General features: G+C 46.5%; 1 protein-coding gene across 3 annotated transcripts in view; it reads left to right on the top strand.

Annotated features, from left to right (window-relative positions):
• ZFAT (zinc finger and AT-hook domain containing) overlaps positions 1-27,831 on the top strand; it is a 136,518-nt gene that overhangs the window by 49,020 nt on the left and 59,667 nt on the right. For all 3 annotated transcript variants that reach the window (XM_015242409.3, XM_072949753.1, XM_072949754.1), the window contains exons 4-7: positions 3,573-3,761; positions 7,379-7,529; positions 12,625-14,045; positions 14,863-15,095. In XM_015242409.3, the coding sequence (XP_015097895.3) occupies positions 3,573-3,761; positions 7,379-7,529; positions 12,625-14,045; positions 14,863-15,095 (1,994 nt within the window). The remainder of the gene's footprint in view (positions 1-3,572; positions 3,762-7,378; positions 7,530-12,624; positions 14,046-14,862; positions 15,096-27,831) is intronic.

The raw sequence follows: 27,831 nt of genomic DNA, 5'->3' as shown, positions 1-27,831 counted from the left end.
CTAGCAGAGGGGGTGGGTGGGAGGAGAGGGGTATTTTAGAAACAAGTCCAAGCATTGTGCTGCACGAACCACCTTCCAGCCAAGCACCCTTTCCCAGGGAGGAAGCAGAGGGATGGTTGTGGATCTTCTCGGCCCACCAGCCAGGCCCACGCGTCCTCTGGCCCCCGTAAGACTGTGTTAGGCTTTGCTGCTTGACCACGGTGTCTCACCAAAGGGCCTGCTGTTCAGGTGGTTCCTCCCTGGGTCCTCTGTCTGACCTTCTCCTCCTGCACCCATCAGAGTCAGGAGAGGACAGCGGGGAGCCCGCGCTGTGCAGAGGGACACGGGCAGTGATGCCGGGTCTTTGTAAGGGGCTTAGGAACAGTCCCACTTCTTTAGGGCCTGAGGACCACAGGAGAAGGTGATGTGTGGGGCGTGCCAATGGGTGGGGCAACGATCCCTGTTCACACGTCTCCCCGAGGGCAGGGACAGGCCTGGCTCTTCTCTGGGTCCCCAGAGCCCAGCACAGAGCCAGGTGTCTGAGGGACCTTCGCTGGTGGTCTCTTTAATGAAGGGGTGACTCTCCACTCTGTGCAGCCCTGCAGTGTATCAGCCTGGTGGCGGGCGTCCAGCAAAATGGGCAAAATCCTGCCAGGCTTCTTGGCAGATACATCCCCCGGGGGACAGATGGGAAACAAAGTCAACAAGTACGTAAACAAGCCGTCACAGCAGCTTTCCTCCGCAGTAGGAACTGGTAGTGCCGTGTGTTTATTAATCGCTAGGCCACGCTCCGCAAACCTCCAAACCTCTCGGCTCCCAGGGCCTGTGCTCTTTCACCCTCGGGTAGAATGACTGCCTTCTAACGTACTACGTCATTTACTTATTTGTTACGATTTAATGGTACTGTTTGTCTTTCCCCACCAGCACGTAGCTCCAGAAGGCAGGGGTCACTCTCTGTTTGGTGCCCCACAGTGTCACAAATGCTTAGAACAGGGCTCGGCCCCCCTGTGGCTGGTAAGGAACAAATAAATACCTTCTGTGGTGCTGGGAGAATTTCCAAATAAATATTTCTTCCTTTTGTGTAGAAATGATGTTTTACTTGAAGTTGGACCTTGAGAAAATTTGGAAGTAGGAGAACAAGAATAAAAAGCTTACAAAGAGAATGTTTTATCAAGTAGCAGGGGATCACTGTTGAACTTGGTGTTAGAGATGGAAATTCTGTCTTCAGGAAAACAGTACTTGACATGAATACTTGACCAGGTTGAGGAGAGGGTAGTAACTAGCAAACAGGCAGAGAAACTGAAGAGGCAGACCTGCAGTCAGACCTGAAGTCGGCTTGGCCTTTCTGAGTCGCGGCCAGGAGAGGCCCACGAGCTAAAGTGCTTGTGTCCACAGAGCCTGGTGGCTGAATTTGTCTCGGGTTCCAGGAGCATCAGGTCTGGAGTGAGAGAGGGTTTCCATGGCATGTCGGAAAAGTGGACCCCTCCTGAGGTGGTCTGGGTGGGGACTGTGGGTGGAGAACCAGTGCTTGGAGGTCCTTATGAGGTCCTGGGACTTTCCCTTCTCCCAGCTCCCAGAGGACTAGCGATGCTGGCAGGGGGACCTGTGCTGATTAAGTCAAGTTACCCCCAGAGTCTGAAAACCAGAGGTGGGACTCCCTCCCGTATCCTCAGCAAACGCCGCCACGTATATCACTGCCAAACATCAGGGTAGATTGGAGTGGAGGGACAGACCTGGGAAGGGGACGACTGGCTGGGGAGTGAGGGGAGAGTCCCACGGGCCGAGCACGCCCCTTCTCTTCTGTGCCGTCCTGGCACCGGCTGGAGAGAGCCCAGTCCGGGCTCCCAGGAGCGTGGCTCCCTCCAAAGTGCTCTTCTCTCTGTGTTTTCTGTAAAACTCGCGGCAGTGGATTTGCTCAGGACAGCCGTGATAGAGACCGTCTGCGATTTGTTCAGTCAAGCCCACGAATGAGCCCGAGCCCGGGAGCCGTCGCGCGTGGATGTCCAGGGCGGGTTGGGCGCGGCTGCCCTTTCCCGGCGGGTCCCGAGCGGGCGCGCGCTCTCTGCTGAGGGGCCGTGCGGACTGCCCGTCAGAACGCTGTGAAGAAGGGATGCTCGGGCAGGTTCTTTCAGGTCTGTGGCTGTGATTCTAAGAAAGAGACAACCCCTGTCCTTTGCTTCCCGTATTTCCTTCTGACTTAGGGAGTGGGAATCGCAGACAGTCCTCATTTCCTCCCCCTCAGGCTGATGCCGGGTGTCCGTGCGCGGGGAGCCGCGTTCTGTCTGTGCCTGGCACCTCCGATCTCCGGAGTATTTGAAAGTCTCTTGAGCCTGTTCGGTTCGCCCTCCCTGGGGGCGGCGCAGATTTAAAGCACAGATCTCCTCCAGCCTTTCCCCCGCTTAAAAGGCTTCCGTGGCCCTGCCCTGTCCTCCAGAGTGAAGGCTGCGGGTCAGACGCGGCCCCAGACGCGTTTGGCTGAGCTTCCTTATTATTTTAAGAAATTTTAGATTAGAGTCACCCTTGAAAAATCAGAAGATTTTCTGCAAAAAATCTGGATTTCCAGTCTTCCTGCCAACAGCCAGAAGGTTTGGTGACTCTGTCCCCTGCCTCAGCAGCGTGGGGTCACTGTGCTGTGCCGCCCCCGCCCCGCGGCCAGACTAGTGACTCACACTCCTGCGTGGTCTCCGGGAGCACTGGAGGTTCCCGCCTGGCACTCACCGAGGGAAGGTTCCAGACTTCTCTTGGCACTCGAGGCCCTTCAGGACCTGGCTTGCACTCCTTCCACTGGTTTTTATTTCTACCTGCTGCTTCCTCATGAATTTCGCCACATAGGACGCTCGGCTAATGGTTACTCTTTGTTGTCACTCCCCTTTCTTAGACTGGAACCTGCCACACTGGTCCCCCCACCATCCGTCTCCTGTGCCCACTACACCTTTTTATGACCCATTCCGTGTGGCCCCCAACTGTAGCTTCACAAGTGTTGCTTTCTGTCTGTATCTGAAGGAGCTGCCTGCCCAGAAAGTCTCTTCTGACCCCTCAGGTAGACTCTTCCCTCCCTCCCTGCAGCCGTCCCGGACCCCTTCTCATTTCAGGCGGCGCACAGTGGCCGGTCCTTGCCCATGTGGCCGTCTCCCACCAGAGAGCAGGGTCTGGGGCTGCACCGTCTCAGTCTGTATGTCCTCCATGCCTGGCATGAGGAAGGTACCTGATAACTGTGAGCTGAGTAAGTGAATGACATCTTAGGCTGTGAATCTTTGAGACCACGTGTTCTCCGCGGTGTTACTTACTATTGACTCTGAGGTCTGGTGGGCTTCGTGCAGATGAGATGAGGGGTGTGCCTGCTCTGTCAGCAGTGTCTCCCAGTGCCCAGATGGTGGCCTGTGGCACGGGCACAGTGAATATTTACTGAATCAAATGAAAGACCGAAGAAGCCATGATAATGCCCGAGGTGGTACAGTGGCCAGCGCACAGCAGTGGGCCTCTGTCTCTGTCACTCGGACATCTTTCCTTTACTGTCATCCTGTAAAAGGGCTGTGTGCACCCTGTGACTGATATACAGTGGTATTTGATACACCTTGGCACTTGCTCCTTAGGTAACGAATCTGACCTGGAACTGGAGAAGAAGTATAAGGAAGATGATCGAGAAAAGGCCCCGAAGAGACCACGGACCCAGAGAGCAGAGAAAGTCCAGAAGGTCTCTTCAGGAAAGGAGGCTGCGCAGATCTCCGGGGCCAAGAAACCCATCATCAGCGTGGTTTTAACTGCACACGAAGCTATTCCAGGTGACCACAGCATGTGGGAGGTGACAACACGGGACTCCCTTGGCACGGCTGTGCTGCAGGCAGCTTGGCAGCTGGGGCGGTGGTCCTGAACAGCTTGATCCCTGGGGGGCTCCTCAGTGGATCACCCATTCACCTGGGACAGCTGTGCGCAGAGGGAAGGGCTGACGGCTGCTCCTGCCGCCGTCAGGACCCCTGCGGCCGCAACCTGTCCTTATCATTCGTGTAGCCACTCAGAGGAGCGGCGGCCAAGGAGAGGGGTTCTTTTCTGTGCTCCCCTCAGCCAGCCCCCCCGGATGTGCCCGTCCTCCCTACCTTACTACCCTGACCTAAGTGTAAGACCACTCAGACCAGGCGGCTGCTCGCTGCTTCTCCAGAACCCTCCACCTGACTTCTTTCTTTGCATTTTTTAGTGGTTCCATCATATATTTTACAACACTGGAAGTTTCTGACACCTTTTCCTTTCACATAAAATAGCCAGTGGAAATACTAAACTATCTTTTTTTTTTAAAAGGTCTCTTCCAGGAAAGGATACTTTAGACAAAAAAGCAGTTTATGATAGTAGATTCCAAAGTATAATAATGGATTTTTTCCTACCCATTTGGGGTGATAGCTATCAAATAAAATAAAATAAAAAAAAACAAGTTTAGGATTTTGAGGACAGCTAGAGCCTTTTAAAGTATCTGTTTTCAATGCTAATAATAATTCATTATTTAAAATGAAAACACTGAATAAATAAATCCCTTTTTATAATTCAGTGCAGAGTAAGATGATCAGTAGAGAATAAGGCACATAGAATTTTAAAAACATTTTTTAAGTTTTAATTTTTAAATTAATTTTTTGGGGTAATTAGGTTTATTTATCTGTTTATTTAATGGAGGTACTGGGGACTGAACCCAGGATCTTGTGCATGCTAAGCACATGCTCTACCACTAAGCTATACCCTCCCTACCAAGGCACATATAATTATGTGACTAGAAGAAGTTTCTGGAAAGTCACTTTGTCTGCCCCACCGTACTTCAGAGCAGTATTATCTGGGAGATGAAAATATCAGGAGAGGAGTTCCTGTTCTCAGCCATCTCCAGAGAAAGTTTCTGTAATAATTTCTTAAAAATTGATGGTAGTATTTTGAGATTTCTGTAAGGGGGGGTAAAAAGTATAATTAATTTCCTTTGCTATTCCAGAAACAAGGGGGTAGACCAGAGCCTTTTCTTTAGTGCACTTGATACACAGAGTGCATATGCACACACTGTTAGGTGCACATACGCTGCTGTGGAAGGTCTTTGAGCATCTTGCGCCATAGCTCTGCACAAGGAAAGGTGACCTTTGAGTTTTTCCTTTCCAAAACCGTTCATTTCATAGGGCGGAAACAGAGGCCCAGAGATGGTAAGGTAATGTCACATTCGGCACTGGATCCCAGGCAGCTTAAATTCTTGTTCCCAGTTGATTCCGCTGCTCTGTACTAACTTGATGCAGCTTTACACTTACTTGAAGTTTAACACATGTGGCTCTGTATGAAATCATGCAGGTAAACATACATCTAATCTATCTATCTGTCTATCTATCTATCTATATATTGTTTGTTGTTGATTGTTCTTTTGCTTTTTTGTTTTTTTTTTGTATTTTTTAATTGAATTATAGTCAATTTTTACAATGTTGTGTCAATTTCTGGTGTACAGCACAATGCTTCAGTCATACATGAGCATACATGTATTCATTTTCATATTCTTTTTCACCATAAGCTACTACAAGATATCAAATATAGTTCCCTGTGCTGTTGAGTATAAACTTGTTTATCTGTTTTATATATACCAGTCGGTATCTGCAAATCTCGAATTCCCAATTTATCCCTTCCCATCCTCTTCCTCCCTGGTAACCATAAGTTTATTTTCTGTTTGTGAGTCTGTTTCTGTTTTGTAAATAAGTTTGTTTGTCTTTTTTTTTTGTGATTCCACATGTGAGTGATATCATATGGTTTTTTCTTTCTCTTTCTGGCTTACTTTACTTAGAATGACAATCTCCAGGTCCATCCATGTTGCTGCAAATGGCATTATTTTATTCTTTTTTATGGCTGAATAATATTCCATCGTATCAATATACCACAATTTCTATATCCAGTCATCTGTTGATGGACATTTAGGTTGTTTCCCATGTCTTAGCTACTGTAAATAGTGCTGCTATGAACATTGGGGTGCATGTATCTTTTTGAATTAAGGTTCCCTCTGGATATATGCCCAGGAGTGAGATTGCTGGATCATATGGTAAGTCTATTTTTAGTCTTTTAAGGAATCTCCATACTGTTTTCCATAATGGCTCCACCAAACTACATTCCCACCAATGACGTAGGAGGGTTCCCTTTTCTCCACACCCTCTCCAGCATTTATTGTTTGTGGACTTTTGAATGCTGGCCATTCTGACTGCTATGATGTAATAACTTATTATAGCTTTGATTTGCATTTCTCTGATAACTGGCAATATTGAGCATTTTTTCATGTGCCTATTGGCTATTTGTACGTCTTCATTGGAGAATTGCTTGTTTAGGTCTTCTGCCCATTTTTGGATTGGGTTGTTTGTTTTTTTCTTATTAAGTTGTACAAGCTGTTTATATATTTCAGAAATTAAGCCCTTGTCACTCTCATCTTTTGCAAATATTTTCTCTCATTCTGTAGGTTGTCTTTTTGTTTTGCTTATGGTTTCCTTTGCTGTGCAAAAGCTTATAAGTTTAATTAGATCCCATTTGTTTATTTTTGCTTTTATTTCTATTGCCTGGGTAGGCTGCCCTAGGAGAACATTGCTGAGATTTATGTCAGAGAATGTTTTGCCTATATTTTCTTCTAAGAGGTAATAGTGTCTTATCTTGTGTTTAAATCTGTAATCCATTTTGAGTTTATTTTTGTGTACGGTGTGAGGGAGTGTTCTAATTTCGTTTATTTACATGCAGCTGTCCAGTTATCCCAACACCATTTGCTGAAGAGACTGTCTTTACTCCATTGTATGTTCTTGCCTCCTTTGTCAAAGATTAATTGACCAAAAGGTTATGAGCTTATTTCTGGGCTCTCTGTTCTGTTTCAGTGACCCATATGGTGTTTTGTCCCAATACCATGCTGTTTTGATTACTTTAGCTCTGCAGTATTATCTGAAGTCTGGAAAGGTTATTCCTCCAGGTTCATTCTTTTTCTTCAGTATTGCTTTGGAAATTCTGGGTCTTTTGTGATTCCATATAAATTTTAGGACTATTTCTGCTAGTTCTGTGCAAAATGTCCTGGGTAATTTTATAGGGATCACAGTAAATCTGTAGATTTCTTTTCTGTAATTTTATAGGGATCACAGTAAATCTGTAGATTTCTTTGGGTAGTATGGCCATTTTAACAGTATTAATTCTTCCAGTCTAAATCTATATTTTTGTTTTTAATAAATAGATCAAGTGAAAATGTACCTCAGAAGAAGGCTTTGATAGATTATTGTAAAACTTGCCCCTTCCCTGCAAACACACACACAAGTTAAACATGGTGCTTTACAGTTAAGTAACGTACTTCTCAGGCTCGCTCCCTGCGCTGGGGGAGTGGGGTCAGGGCCCTTGTGGTGCCTTCTTAATACCAGTGTGTCGTGCCTCCGTGCAGGTGCTACCAAGATTGTTCCAGTGGAGGCCGGGCCCCCGGAAACTGGAGCCGCAGACCCTGAGGCCACGGCAGCCGACCTCGCACCTCGCAGAGGGTACCAGGAGTATGCCATCCAGCAGACACCCTACGAGCAGCCCATGAAGTCCAGCAGGTAAAGCATCTGTTCTGTGTGACTCTGGCCACCGCCACAGAGGGCGAGAGTACCAGCATGTTACTTCGTCAGGACTCGGTCCACAAACTCATTTGTAAAGGGTTTTGGTTTCCTGACTGAACCTAAGGACTAGCCCATCCGTCATGTCCCTGGTGCGCCAGCCAAGCCAGAGTGGCCTCTGTGGAATTCACACAGAGTGGCATGCCTGGAGGCTGAGCACCTGCTGGCTTAATGCGGGTGGGGCGTTTTACTTAAGGCAAACCTCTGTTTAACCTGAATAAAAAGAGGTGTCAACATGGCCTTCCCCAGTAAGTTTTCTGGTTTTTAAAGCTGCACAATTTGTAATGAAAAAAGGAAATCCTTATTTCCCCCTTATTTTCAAAAGTGACACAAACATCTTATAGAAAGTTCCAGCATCCTATATGATGTGCAGTTACGGTAACCCATGGTTCCTCTTCCCACAGAGTCACTCCTGTTGACAGTATGGTTCACATGCCACCGTCATCTTTTTATGAAACCCTAAAATATAGTGTTTTGATTTTGTTATTTTTCTCCCTAACACAAAATACCAAAGGCACTCCTAAAAATTTTTACCACGCCTTGATTTTCCCTTTTCAGCGAGTACATTTTTAAGAGCGTTTTGCTGTTGTGTGGGTGCGCTGTTGTTTCTAGGGCTCTTTTTTGCTTGACGGACAACGTTGTGCTCAAGGTTTTGGTCCCTCCCTCTTTCAATACTTCTTCAAAGACTTCCTGTGGGGTAAATTGCTAGAAATGAAATTGCTGTCTTACAGGATGTGAGTGCTTAAAACTCTAACTGACATTGAAAACTGCCCTCCAAATCAGGTGCGTTGACGTCCTGCAGTGAACTGGCGTGTCCCCCAGCCCCTCCCTGGCACCCGGTCACTGTCTCGGCTGTGATCTTTACCTCGAGAGGTCGGTTAGCAAACTCATCACCAGAGCTCTGCACACATTTTCCCAGCTGGGAGGAAAGACAGAGAAGACGCCAGTGCCAATGGGTTCCCTCTGTTTCAGAAAGTGGGGAAACGAGGTGTTCTTGAAGAGAGTGTAAGCTTTAGCGCCAGACAGAGCTGGGCTGGCTCTAGACCCTTCTACCAGAGTGCACGCAGCAGATTAAACAGCCATTGTGTGCCAGGCCCTGGGGATGTGGGAGAGGATAGGACCGTCACGACCGCTGCCCAGGTGAGGCCTCCACTTTGCTGTGACCGGACACAGTGATTCTGCCTCTGAGCCTCTCTCATACCAGCCGTGATTATGCAACAGAATCTGACTTAGTTTAGTGGTCAGAGTGAATGATAACATATATGGAAAGTGCTCTTGTTAAATTATGACGTAATGCCATCTGGGAGGCTTCATTAATTTGTAGCCTCAGTCCTCTATTCTTGCAAATGTGAGCATCTGACTTTATTTGACGAAGCTGTAAAAATAGGCATTGCTTTGGCATAACTGAGATGGAATTAAATTTGAAGATCACTCTTGTCTCACCACAGGTTGATTTGTAGACCTTAGTTAATTATCTTCAGTATATTTCAAGGTCTCTTGGGGAGGGTTTCAACTAAATGCTACCCTAGTTGCAGGTAGATATGCTCAGTATTTAATCAATAGATTTAAGCTGTATTCCCATTGCCAAGCGTTCTTTTAATATTTTATAGCATAAATTATAAAATAGTTATGAAAGAGACTTTTTGCATGACGATTTTGCTTTCTAAAATATAGACGCAAACTTTTGGGTTATGTTATTATAACAGTTAGGTTCCCACACAAATATGATACAGCCTTATTACATAGAAAATTTTAGAAGTCTGGAAAACTGTAAGGAAAAAACAATCATTTGTGATCGCACCACCCTAAGATAACCACTGTTAATATTTTGAATGTAATTTCCTTCCAGCCTCATTCAGCCTGTATATCTCAAAAAAATTGAGCTTATAATTTTATATGCAATTTCATATCTTGCTTTTAATAACTGAACACGTGATACTTATTTCCCTTTGTTACTCAAATTATTCACGAACTCTGTTTTATAGTGGCATGCTGTAATATCATGAAGATATCCTGTGACCTGCTCAGCTCTCCGCGTTACAGCCAATGAGATCTTTGTAAAATGTCCATTTGCTTGCACCCTTTAAGGCCTCACACTGCTTTTGGAGGACTTGGCCTCCAGGGTCTTCCAGGCTGCTGCCTCTGCAGCTGGGTCCCCTCCTGTGCTCCCGCTGCTTGTCTGGGCTCCAGCCTCTGCTTCGGCCATCTGGGTCCTTTTGATTTCCTTGATCTCTCCTTGCAGGTGCCTCTTCCTCTTCCTGGATGCCTCTCCTCCCCTGGCTTGGTTAACTCCTGTTCCTTCTTCAGCTACCTGCTCAAATGTCCAGTCTTCAGGGCGGCCTGTCCCGCCCCCTAGACAGATGAGTCTGCCCTGACCTGGGCTCTTAGAGCATCCTGCCTTGTTCCATCACAGCAGGGGCTGGTGGGCATATCTGCCCATTTATTTGGTTATTAGGCTGGCCCACCACTAGAAGGTGAGCTCTGGGAGAGCATGAGTTGTGTTTGTTTTTGTCGCCATTGTGTCCCCAGTGCCTAGAATACTTTTTCATATGAATGAATCAATGAGTGAAAAAAAAATTGTGCAAACAAACTAGTTCCCTGTGTTGGAACCTTCAAGCGGCTTTCCAGTCTTAACTATTGTGAAAAGTTGGGGCTTGAGCACCTCCATTCGAACTTTGTATTGTTTCTTTTGATGGATTCCCAGCAGTGGAATAACTGGATCAAAGGGTCTGATCTTTTAAAGCTCTGCCCAAATGCTTTCTATAATGCAGCAGGTGAGAGCACCTCTCTCACTGAGTGGGGACGTTCGCAGTGAAGTAACAGAATAGGAACCACAGGACGTCGCGGCTCTCCCGCAGCTCCCAGGCACAGGCCAGCAACTGAGGTTCAGATGCATCACCTGTGGCAGGAAGTGGCACTGAGGGCTTTGCCAGGTATTTGTGTAATAATACAAAAAAATCAGAGGGAAGGATTCTCCTAAGACCATTCAGAACTTGCATTAGAGGAGGAAACGCTGTGGTGAGTGGTTTATTTAATTAACATTCTGAATCTAAGTTCCTTCCTCCAGTGAAATGTATCACCTTCTAGATTTGTCATCTGAGGAAGATCCAGATTAGTTTCCTTAAATTAGCCTTGGGTTTAGCATGCAGGCAGGGTACCGACTTTCAGATTTGAATATTTTAATTACATCATGAGAATTGTACCCTCTGGTGTTTATGGCCCTCAATTCATTTAAATATTTTAAATTTAAACACAAGGCAACCTGTGTTGATCAAACATTGCTGAATGGATGGTTCCATAAATACAGGCTTCACAGTTACAGTTGGTCCAGGTTCATGGTGTCTGATTAACGGTCCTAAATGATGATTAGTGTTTCTGAGGACCTACCTGGATAACCTGGGCAGAGTCCAGAGGGAGTGGTTATGGACAGAGGAAGCCTCACCTGCCTCCTGGGCTCACCTGCCAATTCCTGTCCCCAGTGCAAGTTGCAGTACTTTGGTGACTGTCATTTGTTGATTCCACAAACAAGGCACACCTGTTCCAACAGCACTGGGAGCTCCACTCAGAAGGCCTGATTCACTTGTACACTGAAGGGTGGTGTTCACGGTCATGCCAGGCAGTGTGAGCTTGCAGAAGAATGTGCGGGCTCTAGAGAAAGGCAGTCTGTTTGGGTTCAAATTCTGGCTTTATCACTTACTGTGTGACCTTGGGTAAATACTCAGTTTTCTCATCTGTAGAATGGGCATAATGATAGGGCTGAGATTAAACACCTAGTGAAGAGTTTCGCATGTCATAAGTTCTCAGTAAGTGTACCTGTTATTACAGTTACCATCTTATTCAGCACACACGCTGCTGGACTGAGAACGAAAGGATCCGTGAAGCAGACCACGCTTTTCTTCTCCATCACATGCAGAACAGCTCACACAGTGCCTGAGACATACAGGCGAGTGTTAGTAAAATGAGAGTCATTTATTAATTAGTGATGTAGGAGTTTAATAAATGACAATTGAACAACCACCTTACTTTCCCTGTCTGAATTCTAAACCAACCATGATGGAGGAGGAGGCAGGTGGAGGCTCAGACAGCAGGTGCGTGACTGGTGGAGCCGTGGGAGGGAGAGCCCGGGGCAGCTGGACACTGAGCTCCTGCTGACTGTACTGCAGGGCTTGGCAGCCTGGCCCGCTCCCCGTCCTGCAGTCCCTGACCGCAGCTGGCCAGACTCATGGGGGCCACCGGGCTAGGTGTCTGCTGTATCACATGTTGTCCAAAGGTAGGCATGTCTTCACCAGGAGGGGAGAGGCGAGCTCAGCTATGAAGGCTAGGTCCTGCTCCAAACTCGCTGGTCAGATACACCCACTCACTTTTCCTGGGGAGAAGTGAGGGCAAGGACAGAGGCCAGGGGTCTTTTGATAATAAGTGGACCTCACATGGAAACTTGCAGAGAAAGAGTGTTACCCCAATATATGATTGAATGAATAGGCAAGGCTGGATTATCAAAACTTATTGAATAAACCCAAATGGATTGTCTCTTGTCTCATGGAGCAGACTGAGTTCATTCCAGTAAGACTGGTCCTGTTAAAATACCCTGGAATACATCCAGGTCAGCTTTGGGACACCACTGGTGACCGTGTACCTTGTGAATGACACAGCCCTCTTCCCTCTCTTGCCTCCCTCTTCTTGGTGCGGCATCTCTCAGCCCAGACTCTCCCCTTCCCAGCTACTTTCATCCAGGTTAGGGGTCCCTTTCTCTTTTCACCTGCACATACTCCTGTCACCACTTATGCACTGTCATGTGGCGAGGTGCTGGCCTGTCCCCTCCCCCACTCCCCCAAGGCTGTGAGCTGCTGAGGAACAGGGACCCAGCCACTCTTCCATCCTCGTGTGTGCCTGGACCACATGAGGTCCTCGGGCCCTACTTGATGAATGAGTGCATCCATCCATCCTCAGCCCTGTTTAGCTCCCTTTTCAGCCTTTGCCGTTTGCACGGGGAAGGTTTAGAGTCTGCGGCGGTAACCGTGCTGTCGTCTGTTTCCAGGCTAGGGCCCACCCAGCTCAAGATCTTCACTTGTGAGTACTGCAACAAGGTCTTCAAGTTCAAGCACTCGCTGCAGGCGCACCTGAGGATCCACACCAACGAGAAGCCCTACAAGTGCTCCCAGTGCAGCTATGCCAGCGCCATCAAGGCCAACCTCAACGTGCACCTGCGCAAGCACACGGGCGAGAAGTTCGCCTGCGACTACTGCTCCTTCACCTGCCTGAGCAAAGGCCACCTGAAGGTGCACATCGAGCGCGTGCACAAGAAAATCAAGCAGCACTGCCGCTTCTGCAAGAAGAAGTACTCGGACGTCAAGAACCTCATCAAGCACATCCGCGGTGCGCACGACCCGCAGGACGGGAAGGTCAAGGAGGCCCTGGACGAGCTGTGCCTGATGACCAGGGAGGGCAAGCGGCAGCTGCTCTACGACTGCCACGTCTGCGAGCGCAAGTTCAAGAACGAGCTGGACCGCGACCGCCACATGCTGGTCCACGGTGACAAGTGGCCCTTCGCCTGCGAGCTCTGTGGCCACGGGGCCACCAAGTACCAGGCGCTGGAGCTGCACGTCAGGAAACACCCGTTCGTCTACGTGTGCGCCATCTGCCTCAAGAAGTTCGTCAGCTCCATCCGGCTGCGCTCGCACATCAAGGAGGCGCACGGGGCAGCGCAGGAGACCTTGGTCTTCACCAGCTCCATCAACCAGAGCTTCTGCCTCCTGGAGCCTGGCGGGGACATCCAGCAGGAGGCCCTGGGGGGGCAGCTGCAGCTGGCAGAAGAGGAGTTTGTGTTCCAGGGGGTGAACGCATCTAAGGAGGCGGCCTGCCCTGGGGACGCTCGGGCCGGGGAGGGGCGGGGGACGCCGGAGACCCCCGTGGAAGTGCCTGCCCCGCCGGTGCGCTCGGCCGCCGCCCAGCTCCCCTGTGAGCTGGCCGCCTCCGAGGGGGCCTCGGACCTTCATCCGCACTCGGAGGCTTCGGATGAGTTCTTGTTGAAAAACGATGCCTCTTCCGCGGAGGCTCCGGCGAAGACCTGGGACGCCCAGCAGGGAGGCTCCGCCCCGCCCCAGGGCGAGGACGTCACACCGCTGCTGCCCAAGGCCAAAGGTGAAGCAGACCCAGAGGCCCAGGGTGCTGAGAGCACCCCGGCCGAAGGACAGAAAGTGGCTGCCCTCCCATCCGCTGGCCCAGATCCCAGCCGGTGTCTCAGGTCGAACCCAGCGGAGGCCTCAGACCTTCCCCTGGGAGCTGGTGGGCGGGACGCGGCCCTGTGCCAGCCTGACTCCTGCGCGCCTGCCCCCGAGCACCGGGCCGGCATCACTGCGTTCATGAGGATCCTGGACAGTTTACAGAAGCGGCGCATGAACCCCGGCCTGTGCGAGAGGATCCGGAAGGTGTATGGAGACCTGGAGTGTGAATACTGTGGTAAGGGGCGGCGGCTCGGGGCTGCAGCCGGGCGGAGCTCTCCTTCCCGGCGGCCCCACCCATCCCCGCCTGGCTGGGGGTCACCGCGTGTTTGATTTGAGCGCGTGTCTCTTGGCAAAAACACCTTCTAAGTGAGCTAGCCCTCATTTGTAGATAGCAACGGGTGGCCACCGTGGTGCAGTTTAGTGCGTGAAGGCTTTTGAGAAGGCAGCCGGGATGGCGGGGCAGCCCACCGTGCCGGCTTGGTCAGGCATGCATGCGGAGGTTTACCCCACGGCCTCGGCCAGAACGCTGTTAACCAAGAGGAAGCTTCCTTCTGGCACGTGACAAGTTTGAAGTAGAGCTGTACGTTGTGGCCATGTTCTAGACGAGCAGAGAAGAGGTCACAAAAGGGGCTGCAGCTCTTTGTAGGGAGACCCTGAATCCAGCCCTTCCAGCTCCCGGTGAGAGCACGGCCCCTGGGTCTCCTGGTGAGCTGGCAGGACCGGAAGTAGCTGTCCCAGGTGTCAGCAGAATTTAGCACCTCTTTGATTTTACGCAGATGCATAATAGCATTTGGCACCATAAATGGTCCCCAGTAAACGTTTCTTTCCTCCTCTCTTAGTTCTGACGTCATGCAAAAGTAGTAGCACCCTTAATATTTACAGCCTCCCACCTTGGAAAAGTAATTTCCAGACAGAGATGTGGTGGAAAGTGTGAAGGGTGACCCGGACGAGCAGGAGAGGGAGATAAATATAGTAGTTAAAAAAATAATGAAAAAAAATCAAATTCAGGATAAAAGAAACTTCCTTGTTCTCATGTGAAAATATTTTTTTAGGCAAACTTTTTTGGTACCAAGTGCATTTTGACATGCATGTCCGCACCCACACCCGGGAACATCTGTATTATTGCTCCCAGTGTCATTATTCCTCCATCACCAAAAACTGCCTTAAACGCCATGTAATTCAGAAACACAGTAACATCTTGCTGAAGTGTCCCACTGACGGCTGTGACTACTCGACTCCAGATAAATATAAGCTGCAGGCACATCTTAAAGTTCACACAGAGCTGGTAAGTAGCAAGCCCGAGCGGCAGCCCCGTCTCCCCTGGGTGCTCCTTGCTTTCTCGCATTGATGCCTATGGAGGTGTCCCTGCTTCCTGTGAACACAGTGTGTGAGCGTCCAACCCGGAAGACGGAGAGGTCCTTCTCACAAAGCAGGCCCTTCACCTAACGAATGCCTTCATCCCAGGGTTCCCTTCGCAGGGAGAGTCTCAAATATGGTGGAAAAAAGATTAAGGTTGAGTAAATTTGCTTTCTGGGCAAATTTTTCAGCATGGGAGAAGGTCTCCAGAAGAAAGATCTACAGAATGGAAATAAAGCAAGGGTTTCTTAAATGACATTTTATTTTATTTTATTTTACTTTTTTCATGGAGGGACTGGGGATTAAACCCAGGACCTTGTGCATGCTAAGCACGTGCTCTACCGCTGAGCTATACCCTTCCCCCTTAAATGACATTTTAAAAAACTATTAATAACAGGGATGACAATAATAGTAGCTGCCACTAAAAGTTGTTGAGAGATTAAGCTAGGTAATGCCTGTGGAGAGCTCGGCACGGCGTCTGGGTCACAGTGAGAGCACTGTAAATGTTGATGGTCACTATTGTCGTATTATTGTGTTATGTGTTGGAAACTCAGAATTCTGCAGGGCCCTTTTATTAGAAAAGAAGTGATATGTTAATTCAAGGTTCTGTTAATATTCATTTGTTTAATTCTTTCGTGGGTGATCATGTAACACAATGGATGAAAGTTATTTTAGCACATTCTCCTCTAACTTGAGAGGCTGACACCTGAGAGTGATTTGAGACTCTCAGAGTTATAAAGGTGGCACACCTGGCCCCAGGGGCGGTTCTGGTTTAATTGAATTCCATTTTACGCCACAGACAGCACAAAATGCAGCTTCAGAAACTTGACGTGCTCCCTCCGTTTTCTGGCCTACAAATCGCTAACGCTCCAGCAGTTTGTTACCAAGGGCGAAGGCAGGGTGTTTGGGTTTAGTGGGTAGGCAAGAGCACATGCACTGTGGGGTTAGATACCTGCATTCAAATCCTGTCCCCAGTATTTACACATCTTGTGTGATGTCGGACAAGTCACTTGTCCTTTCTGAGACTTGCTAGCCTTCTGTAAAAATGTATATATTAAAAATGTGTATCTTTTTTATACACACTCCCATACACATGTATATGTACACATTATGCACAGATACATCCACATGTATCCACACATGCGTTATAAACACCCACAGGTGTACACACAGGTACCACACACACTTCTAGACACATAATACACGTGTGCATGCGTGTGTCTGTGGATCTCAGGTAAAGAGCTTGGCTCAGTGCTCGTACAGCTGACTGGAGCAGCCGCTGTCGGTCACCCGGTACCTCCTAGGACGTGTTCCGTGCCTTCCCTGTCTGTGCGTGGGGGCGTGAAGGCGGGTCGTTCCTGTCTACTTTGGAATTGCAGTTCAGGTGATACGGCTTTCAGTATTCTCATGGGCAGGGAACACTGAGGTGGCAGAAACCATTACCGTGACCTCGCCAGAAACTCTTATGAAATCCAGAGGGGGTGAAGCCAACCTGGGAACAGGGCTCTCGGGGCCAGTGTTGGAGCGTAGCGGTTGAGACCAGGTTTCAACCGTGGTTCTCCCGTTTACCACGTGTTTGGCCTCAAGAGGAGTCACAGAACTGCTGCTGTGTGCCTCAGTTTCCCCATCCTCAGGTGAGGACTAGGTGAGGGAACGTAAGTTAGTGTCTCAGAACAGGGCCTGACATGGAGCATGCACTTTATATCTTTGACTGCGAGAATTACCATTATTTATCCCTTATCATTTCTGGACCTTGTTGCTCTGGGTTTAGAGATTATGAAATGTGAGCTAAAGCCTGGCGTGGACGAGGAAGCTGTGAAAGAGCTTTATAATCGGGGGTCACACTCAGCTCCTTCGTGCCCACTGTGGGTGTCAGAGATGCAAGGTCCAGCTCAGGTACCGTCTTGCCCTTGGGTGCTGAAGCTCGCCTTCCTGGCTGCATCCCTGGGCCTCACAGTCAACAGGGGAGCGTCGGGAACATACTCTGAGATCTTTGACCCCAGTTTCACATGCTTTCATTTTTCTTGATACACTGGCATTTAAAGAAGCTTCTCTTTTCAACCTTGCTTGGTTTTGATCTTCCTTTGAAGAGGCTTCTCTCTTCAGCACTGACACTCGAGAAGGCACCTGGAGGAGTATCAGTTGCTGTTTGCATCCTGTGGTCCAGGCCCCACATGACCTTACTGAATTCTCATACTACCTCCAGGAGGTGGGGACTGCGTTGCCCACTGGGGAGACTGGGAGCCTGCTGTCCCAGAGTCATTTGTAACTTGCCCACATTCCCACTGTTGGAAGAGTCGCAGATGGGATTCAAGCCCCGTGCCCATCATAATTCCCTGACTCTCAGCAACCATTTCTTGGCTAAAGATACACCTAATGATGGGGAGGCGTGTGCATCTAACACAGCGCCCCCCACCCCCCTCCCAGTAGTAACCAGATGGTGTGACTACAGTCAGGGATGTACTGGCATCAAGGAAATGTGCGGACCGAGTCAAGGGAGTTAGTCAGTGACATTTCTGGAGCAAATCCACTTTTTATAGCGCTGTGCAAGCTTTGTGAAAGGGAGACTTGAGAAGCCACGGTTTTGTACAACAAAAGGGGGCTTCAGGTTCTTACATGTTAGAGTTCAGACCCCTTATCCACCTCTGTGATCTTGGGCAAATTGCTTAGCCTCCCTGAACCTCAGTTTTTCTCATCTGTAAAATGGAGATATGGTACTTTCTCCTCCCTCTCAGGACTGTGAGGATTAAATTAGCAATTAAGTAGAGCACACCCAGGTCAGTGTTTTTTCAGTCCCCAGGTCATGGTCCATGGGTTGTGAAATTAGTTTAGTGGATTACAACTAGGATATCTCAAAAATGGAATGGAATAGAATGAAATAGAAATTTTCAGCACTGTTTACCCATAACAAGGTAGTAAGTATCGTCTTCTGAGTCCTTTGTTTCCGTGTTTCAATGTGTTTGTATGTCAGTGTGTGTTCATGTATGTTCTGGGTGGCGAAGTCAAGTGGGTGGCCTCCGTGGGGCCCGTAAAATAAGTTTGTAAGTCACTGACCCTGATGATGTAATTTATGACATCTTGACTCAGAATTACTTGGGGGTAATTGTTATGAATGCAATTCCCCGCTCAGACCTCCACCATACTTTGTCAGGGGTGGGGGGGGGGCCTGGGAACCTGTTATTTAAATAAATTTGTCCTGATGTAGACACTTGAAATAGCAGGAAGTTGAGCTCATGGTGGAGGTACAGGGTATGCCTGTCTGTCCCCTTTATCTCCTGCTTGTGTTCCTTCTCAGGAGACTCCCAGGTGCCCGAGGCCGAGGGCTCTGCAGCATCTATGAGCCTAAAGCTGGGAGGAGTGGGCGGGTTTTGGTGTCGCATTCTACGTCTGCCGCTTGGAAGCGGTGTGGCTTCACTGCCTTCCTCTCTGACCTCTGGTCTGCAAAGTGGGATAACAGTCCCTGCCTCCAGGGTTGCTGTGGGAATTCAGTGAGATGACATTTGTGAGGGACACGGCACAGGTCCAGGCTTGCCGGGGAGGCCCGTCTACCCTAGCGCATCCTTGTTTTCAGTAGTGGTGGCAGGAGGAGGAGGAGTGGCTGCGTGGTGGTGGTGGCGCTTCCATCCAGGGTGTGGCGCCTGTCTCTGAGAAGTGCTTTGTCTGCTGTAAAGTTACACACATTTACAAAATCTTACATGTGCTTGCTAGAAGTAAACTCAAATAATGTATCGCCAGCACTGCACAGAGAAGGAGAGGGAGCTAGCTCCAGTATCTTTCTGGAATGCAATGGGTCTGTCTTTGCTTTTTTTTTTTAGACACTGTCAACAAAGTCTTTTTATTTTTTAAATTTTTAAATTGAAGTATAGTTGATTTATAATGTTACATTAATTTCAGGTAGTACTTTTTTTTTTTTTTAAATAGAGTAAAATGTTACTGAACTAAAGCAATTGGACTCCGGGTTTTCGCTTTGCAGCAAGTGTATGGACTTTTCTTACACCATCACAGACCAGTTTGTTTCTGGGCTGCCCTCTTTGAGCGTTTATCCACAGTGCTGGAGACCTCAGGCTGCTGTAGCTTTCTGTGCATAAAACAGCTGCCCGTTAGCAAGCCCGAGGTCCGGAAGTGACGGCACATCCTGGCAGAACAGAACCACTTTCAGTGGCCAGGATGATCCTTGAGTTGAAATTCCAAATGGAGGACATTTCTGGCTCTTTTCTAACTTGTTCAAATTAGCCACAATTTAAGTGTCACCTTTCCTGTCTTTGCCACACTTTCTGTGTGTCCCATGATGATGACCGGCCTCTGTGTGCTGGCAGTTCTCACTAGGTCATGAGCCCTTGAGAGCAGGGCCAGTGTCTCCCACCCTGTCAGTGCAATGCCCAGCACAAGACAAGTTCCCTGGAAGGTCTGAGGAATGAATGAGTCCATAGGGGTCATCAGATTCTGGAACCATGGCCTTTTTATTCCTGAGAAATTGTTCAGAGTGGAATCCCTCGCCATGCTTCTGTAACTTGGTCACCTGTTTCATAGGGGTACTTAGATGATATCTTCACCCACTGCTAGTTGCAGACTTGAGAACCATCCTGTTGCTTTGGGGGCCAAGGCACCTGCCACAGAGACGTAGACCAAGGCCAGGTTCACCCAGAGCTGTGAGCTGGGCTCTGAGCGTCAGCCCCAGGGCTGCTCCTGCCCCCCATACCATGACCCCAGCCTCCTGCTGCCACCTCCCTTCTTTCAAAGAGTCTTGTGTTGCTTTGAAGGCCGTTTCCATCAGAGCAAACAAACCCGAGGGCTGGACTTTTACCATCATTGCGGCGTGCGTCTCTCCCTCTCCTCCTCTGCCAAGGACTCTTTTAACCACCATTCTTTTTAAGTTTGCCGTGTCAGTTTGGGTTTTCATCTCCAACTAGGGAACTGAGGTTTTGAAAAAGAAATAAATGAGTCCTTGGAGTGCACCCTTCTCCCAGCACCCTTTCCCACTGCCTGCGTCCTTCTGACAATCTTCAAAGGCATTGAGAAATGAGGGGCCCTGATAAACTCTAAGATAAAATTGCTTTCAGACGATCAGAGATTAAAAGGAAAAAAATCAAACAGCAAGGGCTCATGAGAGATCACTGTAAACTCCTTCAAAGTCCCTCTGAACGCCTCCACCAGCTCCGACGATGAGGACGTGGGGGGCGGCCGGCGGGGTGGCAGGCCTCCTCCACGATGCATGCTGGGCCCAGGGCATCTCTCCAAACGGCATGTGAACACGCGTGTGCAGGTGCTGCGAGTGATGGAGTGACCAGGAAGGTCAAGGGCATAGGAGGACGGTGACAGGAGTACACTGAGAAGCCTGGAGCCCGAGATGTATCTGGGGCAGAAGCTGGTAGCGTTGTGTGGGCAGAAAGCTCGGGAGAGTTGCACAAGAGCTGCCGGACCCCTTGGGCATCTAAGCTTAGCAGGCCTTGCATGGAACCCAAATGCTTGGTGGGAAGTGCGTCTAGACTGTTTGGTTGTCCAGAGGGATTATGGTTTTGTTTCATTTTTGTTTTTAAATATAAAGTACCCAGCCTCAGGAGACATTCTGTAATGGCAGGAACTAATCCACAAAGAAATTTGGAAGAATGCTCACTCAGATCCACCTTTTGGAGATTCCAGAGTGCGTTAACCCACCAGGAGGTCTGGTACCTGAGGCTGAGCTGCATTAATAACAATGTTGAAACCACGAAAGCAACGTCACTCAGATTTATTGAGCTCTCACTGTAGTCTGGCCTCTTTTTAAGCATGTGATGTGTGTGTTTTCCTTTAATAAACATTTTTTAGAGCAGTTTTACATTCACTGCAAAATTGAGCAGAAAGTACAGAGATTTCCCCACGTGTACCCTGTCCCCATGCATGCACAAGCTCCCCAACCACCGATACTCCCAGACCTTAGTGCTACCTTTGCTACAGTTGACAAGCCTGCGCTGACACATGAGTAACACTCACAAGCCCATGGTTTACATCAGGGTCCACTCCTAGTGCTGCCCGTGTTTGGGCTTTGGACAAATGGATAATGGTGCATAGCCATCATCATAGCATCATACAGAGCAGTTTCACTGCCCTGCAAATCCTCCACCTATTCATCCCTCTCTCCCCCGACTCTGGCGACCACAGATCTTTTTACGGTCTCCGTCATTCTGCCATTTTTCAGAATGTCTTATAGTTGGAATCATAAATACATAGCCTTTTCAGATTGGCTTTTTTCTCTTAGTGATATGCATTTAATCTTCCTCCACATCTTTTCATGGCTTGAGAGCTCATTTTTTTTTAGCGCTGAATAACATTCCATTGCTTGGAGGTATCACAGTTTATCCCTTCACATCCTGAAGGACATCTTGGTTTCTTCTAAGTTTTGCCAGTTACGAATAAAGCTGCTTCATCTGTGTGCTGGTTTTTGTGTGGACATAAGTTTTTAGTTCATTTGGGTAAATGCTGAGGAGTGTGATTGCTAGATTATATGGTATAAGTATTTTCGTTTTGAGAGAAACTGCCAAACTGTCTTCCAGAATGTCTGTACCGTTTTCATTCCCACCAGGCAGTGAGAGTTCCCATTGCTTCACATCCTCACCAGCATTTGGTGTTGTCAGTGTCTTGGATTTAGGCCATTCTGGTAGGTGTCTGGTGGCATCTCGTTGTTTTGATTTGCATTTCTCTGATGGCATATGACATGGAACATCTTCATATGCTTTCTTGCCATTTGTATATCCTCTTTGGTGGGATGTCTCTTCAGGTCTTTGGCCTATTTTTTTATTGACGTATAGTCAGTTACAATGTGTCAATTTCTGGTGTATAGCATAACGTTTCAGTCGTACATACACATACATATATTTGCTTTCATATTTTCTTTATAGGTTACTACAAGATATTGACTGTAGTTCTCTGTGCTACAGAGGAAATTTATTTTTTATTTATTTTATATATAGTAGTTAATATTTGCAAATTTCAAACTCCTGATTTATCCCTTCCCACTTCCTCTCCCCCTGGTGACCACAAGTTTGTTAACTATGTCTGTGAGTCTGTTTCTTTTTTGTGGCTTTTTTTTTGATGGAGTTGTTTTCTAATTGCCAATTTTTAAGAGATTTTTGTGTGTGGGTGTGTGGGTGTGTATTTTGGAAAACAGTTCTTTATCAGACATCTCTTTTTCAAATTCTTTTTTTCAGTCTGTGGCTTATTTTTCATTCTCTTGACAGTGTATTGTGTAGAGCAGAAATTTTTAATTTTAGTGGAGTCCAGTTTATCAATTTTTCTCCTCAGATAATGCCTTCAGTGTTACATGTAAAAAATCATTACCGTACCCTAGGTCATCCAGGTTTTCTCCTTATGTTCTAGGAGTTTTATAGTTCTGCGTTTTGCATTTATATCAGTGATCCATTATGAGTTAATATTTGTGAAGGGGTGTGAGGTCTTTGTCTACATTCTTTTTTTTTTTTGCATGTGGCTGTCCAGTTGCTTCAGCATCATTTATTGAGATGACTGTCTTTGAGCCATTGTGTAGCATTTGCTCCTGTGTCAAGGATCAATGGACTGTATTTAACAGAGTCTATTTCTGGACTGTATTCTGTTCCATTTGGTCTGTTTTTTCTGTTACTTCACCAGTACCACACTGTCTTCATCACTGTAGCTTTACAGTAAGTCTGGAAGTTGAGTAGTGTCAGTCCTCCAACCTTGTTCTCCTCTGATATTTTGTGATGGTTTCTGGGTCTTTTGCCTCTCCATATAAACTTTATAATCAATTTGTCAATACCCACAAAATAGCTTGCTGAGATTTTGATTGGGATTGTAGGTCAAGTCGTGAAGCACTGACGTCTTGACAATACTGAGTCTTCTTACCCATGAACGTGGGATAGCTCCCCATTGATTTAGTTCTTTAGTTCCATTCATCAATTTTGAAGGTTTCCTCATATAGGTTTTGTACATGTTTTGTTAGATTTATACCTAATCATTTCATTTTTTTATGTGCAGATGTAAATAGTATTGTGTTTTAAATTTCAAATTCCACTTATTCATATGCTAGAATATTGGAAAGCAGTTGACTTTTGTATATTAACCTTACTATCCTGTAACTTGCCATAATCACTTATTAGTTTTGCAAGGATTTTTGTCTGTTCTTTCAGAATTCCTACATAGATAAGCATGTCATCTGGAAACAAAGACAGTTTTAATCTCTTCCTTCCCAATCTCTATGTCTTGTGTTTTCTTTTCTTGCCTTACTGCATTAGCTCGGACTTCTAGTATGATGTTAAAAAGGAGTGCTAAGAGTGGACATCCTTGCTTTGTGTTTAATCTTAGTGGGAAAGTTACTGATTTCTCATCATTGTGATGTAAGCTGTAGGTTGCTTTTAGATATTCCTTATCAACTTGAGGAATTTCCCCTCTAGTGCTAGTTTAATGAGCATGTTTATCATGAATAGATATTGGATGTTGCCAAATTCTTTTTCTGCCTATGATGATATTATCCCATGATTCTTATTTCTTAGCTTGTTGATGTGATGGATATATTAACTGATTTTGGAATATTGAATCAGCCTCGTGTACCTGGGATACATGCCACTTGGTTTGTGGTGTATAGTTATTTTTAAACATTATTGGGTTTTCTGTGCCAATATTTTGTTGAGGATTTTTGCATCTATGTTCACAAGAGATATAGACCTATAATTTTCTTTCCTTGTAATGTCTTTGTTTTTGGTGTTAGGGTAATGCTGGCCAAACAGAATGAGTTAGGAAGTATTTTCTCTGCTTCTGTGTTCTAAAAGAGACTGCAGAGAATCGTGTGATTTCTTCCTTCAATATTTGGTAGATTTTGCTGGTGAAGCCATCTGGGGCTGGGCTTTTTATTTTTTTGGAAGGTTACTAATTGTTGATTCAATTTTTTTCTAATAGAGACAGCCTATTCTGCCTATTCTTGTATGAGTTGTGGCAGATTGTGTCTCTTAAGCAATTGGCCTGTTTCACCTGGGTTGTCAAATGTGGGGGCATAGAGTTGTTCATAGTACTCCTTTTACTATACTTTTGATGTCCATGGGATCTGTACTATGTCCCCTCTTTCATTTCTGATATTAGTAATCTGTATCCTCTTTTTTTCTTGGTTAGCCTGGCTACAGGCTTAACGATTTTATTGATCTTGTCAAAGGACCAGCTTTTGGTTTTATTGATTTTTCTATATTGATCTCCTGCTTTCAACTTCCTTGATTTCTGCTCTGATTTGTATTCATTTTCCTATGCTTATTTTAGATTTAATTTACACTTTCGGCTTTCCTAGGGGGAAGCTTAAATAATTGATTTTAGATCTCTTTTCTAATACACACAGTGGATGCTGTAAATTTCCCTCTAAGCGTAGCTTTCACTGCTTCCTACAGATTTCAATAAGTTGTATTTTCATTTTTATTTAGTTCAGAACATTTTAAAAGTTTCCTTGAGGATTCTTTTCTGAATCATACGTTACTTGAAGTGCGTTGTTTAATCTGCAATTATTTTGGGGCATTCCAGCTATATACGACTGATCTCTAGTTTAATCCATTGTGGTCTGCAAGCAGACCTTGTATGATTTCTAATGATTTCTATTCTTTTCAATTTGTTAAGGGGTATTTTATGGCCCAGAATGTGATCTGTTCTGGTGAAGATTCTGTGTGAACTTGAGAAGGATGCATATTTTGCTGCCGCTGGATGAAGCAGTCTGTAGATGTCAGCTGTACGCAGCTGATTGGTGGTGGTGTTGAATTCAGCTATGTCCTTACTGACTTTTTTACCTACTGGATCTGTCCATTTCTGAACGAGGGGTGTAAGAGTCTCCAGCTATAATAGTGGATTCATCTGTTTCTTCTTGGAGTTCTATGACCTTCTGCCTCATGCATTTTGACCCTCTGTTGTCAGACGCATCCGTGTGCAGGGTTATTATATCTTCTTGGAGATTTGATGCCTTCATCATGTTATGCTCCTTTTCAACACTGATGATTATCTTTGTCTTGAAGTCTGTTCTGTTTGAAATTACTAAGCTACTCCTGCTTTTTAAAATTAATATTAGCGTAGTATATCTTTCTTCATCCATTTCCTTTCAATCTGTATTTGTCTTTATATTTAAAGCGAGATTCTCGTAGCCAACATATGGTTGAATCTTGTTTCTTGGTCCATTCTGACAATTTCTGTCATTTAGATCATTGATGTCCAAAGCAATTATTGGTGTGGCTGGACTAATATTTATCACATTCATTACTGTTTTCTATTTGTTGCCCTTGTTCTTTGTTACTTTTTTCCGTCTTCTGCTCTTTTTCTGTCTTTTGTAGGTTTAATTGAGCATCTTACATAATTCCATTTTCTCTCTTTTCTTCGCAGATTGCTTATACTTATTATTGTTGTTATTATTACTATTTTTTTACTTTTTTAAATGGTTACCCTAGAATTTGCAATGTACATCTACAAGTAATCCAAGTCCACTTTCACATAGCACTGTTCTGCTCTATGGATAGTGTGAGTACCCTAAAACAATTAAAATTCTAATTTTTCTTGGTACCTTTTGTATCATTGCTGATAGTTATTGCACACATACAGAAGCATGCATGTATATGTGTAAACATACAGTATTGAATACATTGTTGCTATAGTTAATTTTGACAAACTTTAGTGAGATCAAATAGGATTTAGAAAAATACCTTCACTTATTCCTTCTCCAATGCTCTTCCTTTATATAGATTGAGTTTCTGACTTTATCATTTTCCTTCTCTCTAAACAACTTGTTTTAACATTTCTTGTAAACCAAGTCTACTGACAACAACTTTATTTGATTTTTGTCTGAGAAGGTCTTTATTTCTCCTTTACTTTGGAAAGATAATTTTGTAGGGTGCAGAATCCTAGGTTTGGTGGTTTTTTTCTTCTATACTTTAAATATTTCACTCCACTCTCTTTGCTTGTGTGGATTCTGAGACATTGGATATAATTCTTGTCTTTTCCCTTCTGTCAGTAAGGTGTTTTTCCCTCTGGCATCTTCTGTGTTTTTTCTTTACCCTTGGTCTTCTGTAGTTTGAAATTAATAGGTGTAGTTTACTTGGTACTTATCCTTGGTATTCTCTGAGCTTTCTGGATTTGTGCTTTGGTGTCTGATATTAATTTAGGGAAATTCTTAGTCATAATTGTTTAAAGTATTTCTTCTGTTCCTTTGTCTTTTTTTTCTCTTTCTGATATTCCTGTTTTGCATATGCTACACATTTGTGGTTGTCTCATATTCTTTGTTTTTATCAGTCTTTTTTTTTTTTCCTATTTGCTTTTCAGTTTTGGAGGTTTCCACTGAGGTGCCTCAAACTCAGAGATTCTTTCCTCAGCTGGGTCCAGACTACTAATAAGTCCATCAAAGGCATTTTTCTATTTTTGTATTTTTGATCTCTAGAATTTATTTGTTGATTGTTTCTGAAAATGTTCATCTCTTTGCTTTGCTTACATTGTCCAGCTCTTCTTTTATGTGTCTACTTTATCCATTAGAGCCCTTTGCATATTCATCATAGCTGTTTTAAATTTCCGCCCTGACACTCACGACATCCCCGCCGTGTCTGAGTCCTGTCCCGATGCTTTCTCTGCCTTCAGACTATGTTTTTGCCATTTGGTATGCCTTGTAAGTTTTCTTGATAGCTGGAGAGATGTCCTGGGTAAAGGAGCTGCTGTACATAGGCCCTCTGTGGTGTGTCAGTAAGGTGTTGGGAGGGGAAGCGCAAGGTCGTCCTGAGGTTAGGTCTCAGGCTTTGGTGAGCCTGTGCCCCGGACGTGAACTTCACCAGTGCATTTGTCCTCCCCACTTAGGTGGGAAAAGATGACTGAAGTGGGCTGGGTTTGGGTGCTTCCTTTCTTCCATGAAGACGTGGCCTTCTCCCGCTTGCAGGCCTCTGTCCAAGTCTCCCCTTTTCGTAAGGACACTAATCATGTTGGATTAGGGCCTGTGACCTCATCTCAACTGATTACATCTGTAATGGCCATATTTCCAGATAAAGTCACATTCTGTGGACTTCAGCATATGAATTTGTGGGGAACAGACTAACCCGTCACACCCACCCTCTGAAAAATCATCACATGACATACACAGCCTTAACGTGGGCTCGGGGAGGAACGTGGGTGGGCGATGGCTTGGCATCTACAGAAGCTTCTCCACAGTGCGAGCATCGCGCGGCAGGAAATGGGGCTGCTGAGGCCAGCAGCGGCGCAGGGGGACCTCTTACCTGCAGCCTGGGTGGGACGGGGCCTTGGCGTGGTCGGAGGAGCCGGGGTCGGCATCCACACTCGGGTTCTGACGCTGGCTCTTCCTCGCAGACCTGGGGTTCATTGCCCTTGGCCTTGGTTTCTTAATCTGTAACAACATAATAACGAGAGTGAGTCTCAGTAAAGCAACTTACACGCACACCACGCACCGAGCACTGGAGGGCAGAAGACACGGGGGGTCTGCACTGGTCTGTGCGCTGGACCTCGAGGCCGAGCCCTGCCCTCTCCTGGCTGGGCCACCTCCACAGGACCGTCATCTCTATGCCCCGTACCTCCCTCCTGAAAGGGAGGTGAGGCCATTGCCCTGCTGCCCTCGAGTTCCCTGGGCTGTGCGGGGCCAGGTGCCGGCTGCAGGCCAGGTGCTGGGACAGGTGCGGTGCGCATCTGGCTTTGACGGTGGTGGT

The sequence above is a fragment of the Vicugna pacos genome, chromosome 25, assembly GCF_048564905.1.
Source record: "Vicugna pacos chromosome 25, VicPac4, whole genome shotgun sequence".
NCBI classification, from domain to species: domain Eukaryota; kingdom Metazoa; phylum Chordata; class Mammalia; order Artiodactyla; family Camelidae; genus Vicugna; species Vicugna pacos.
Note: the sequence above shows the minus strand (reverse complement) of the source record. Positions and strands in the feature narration are given on the sequence as shown.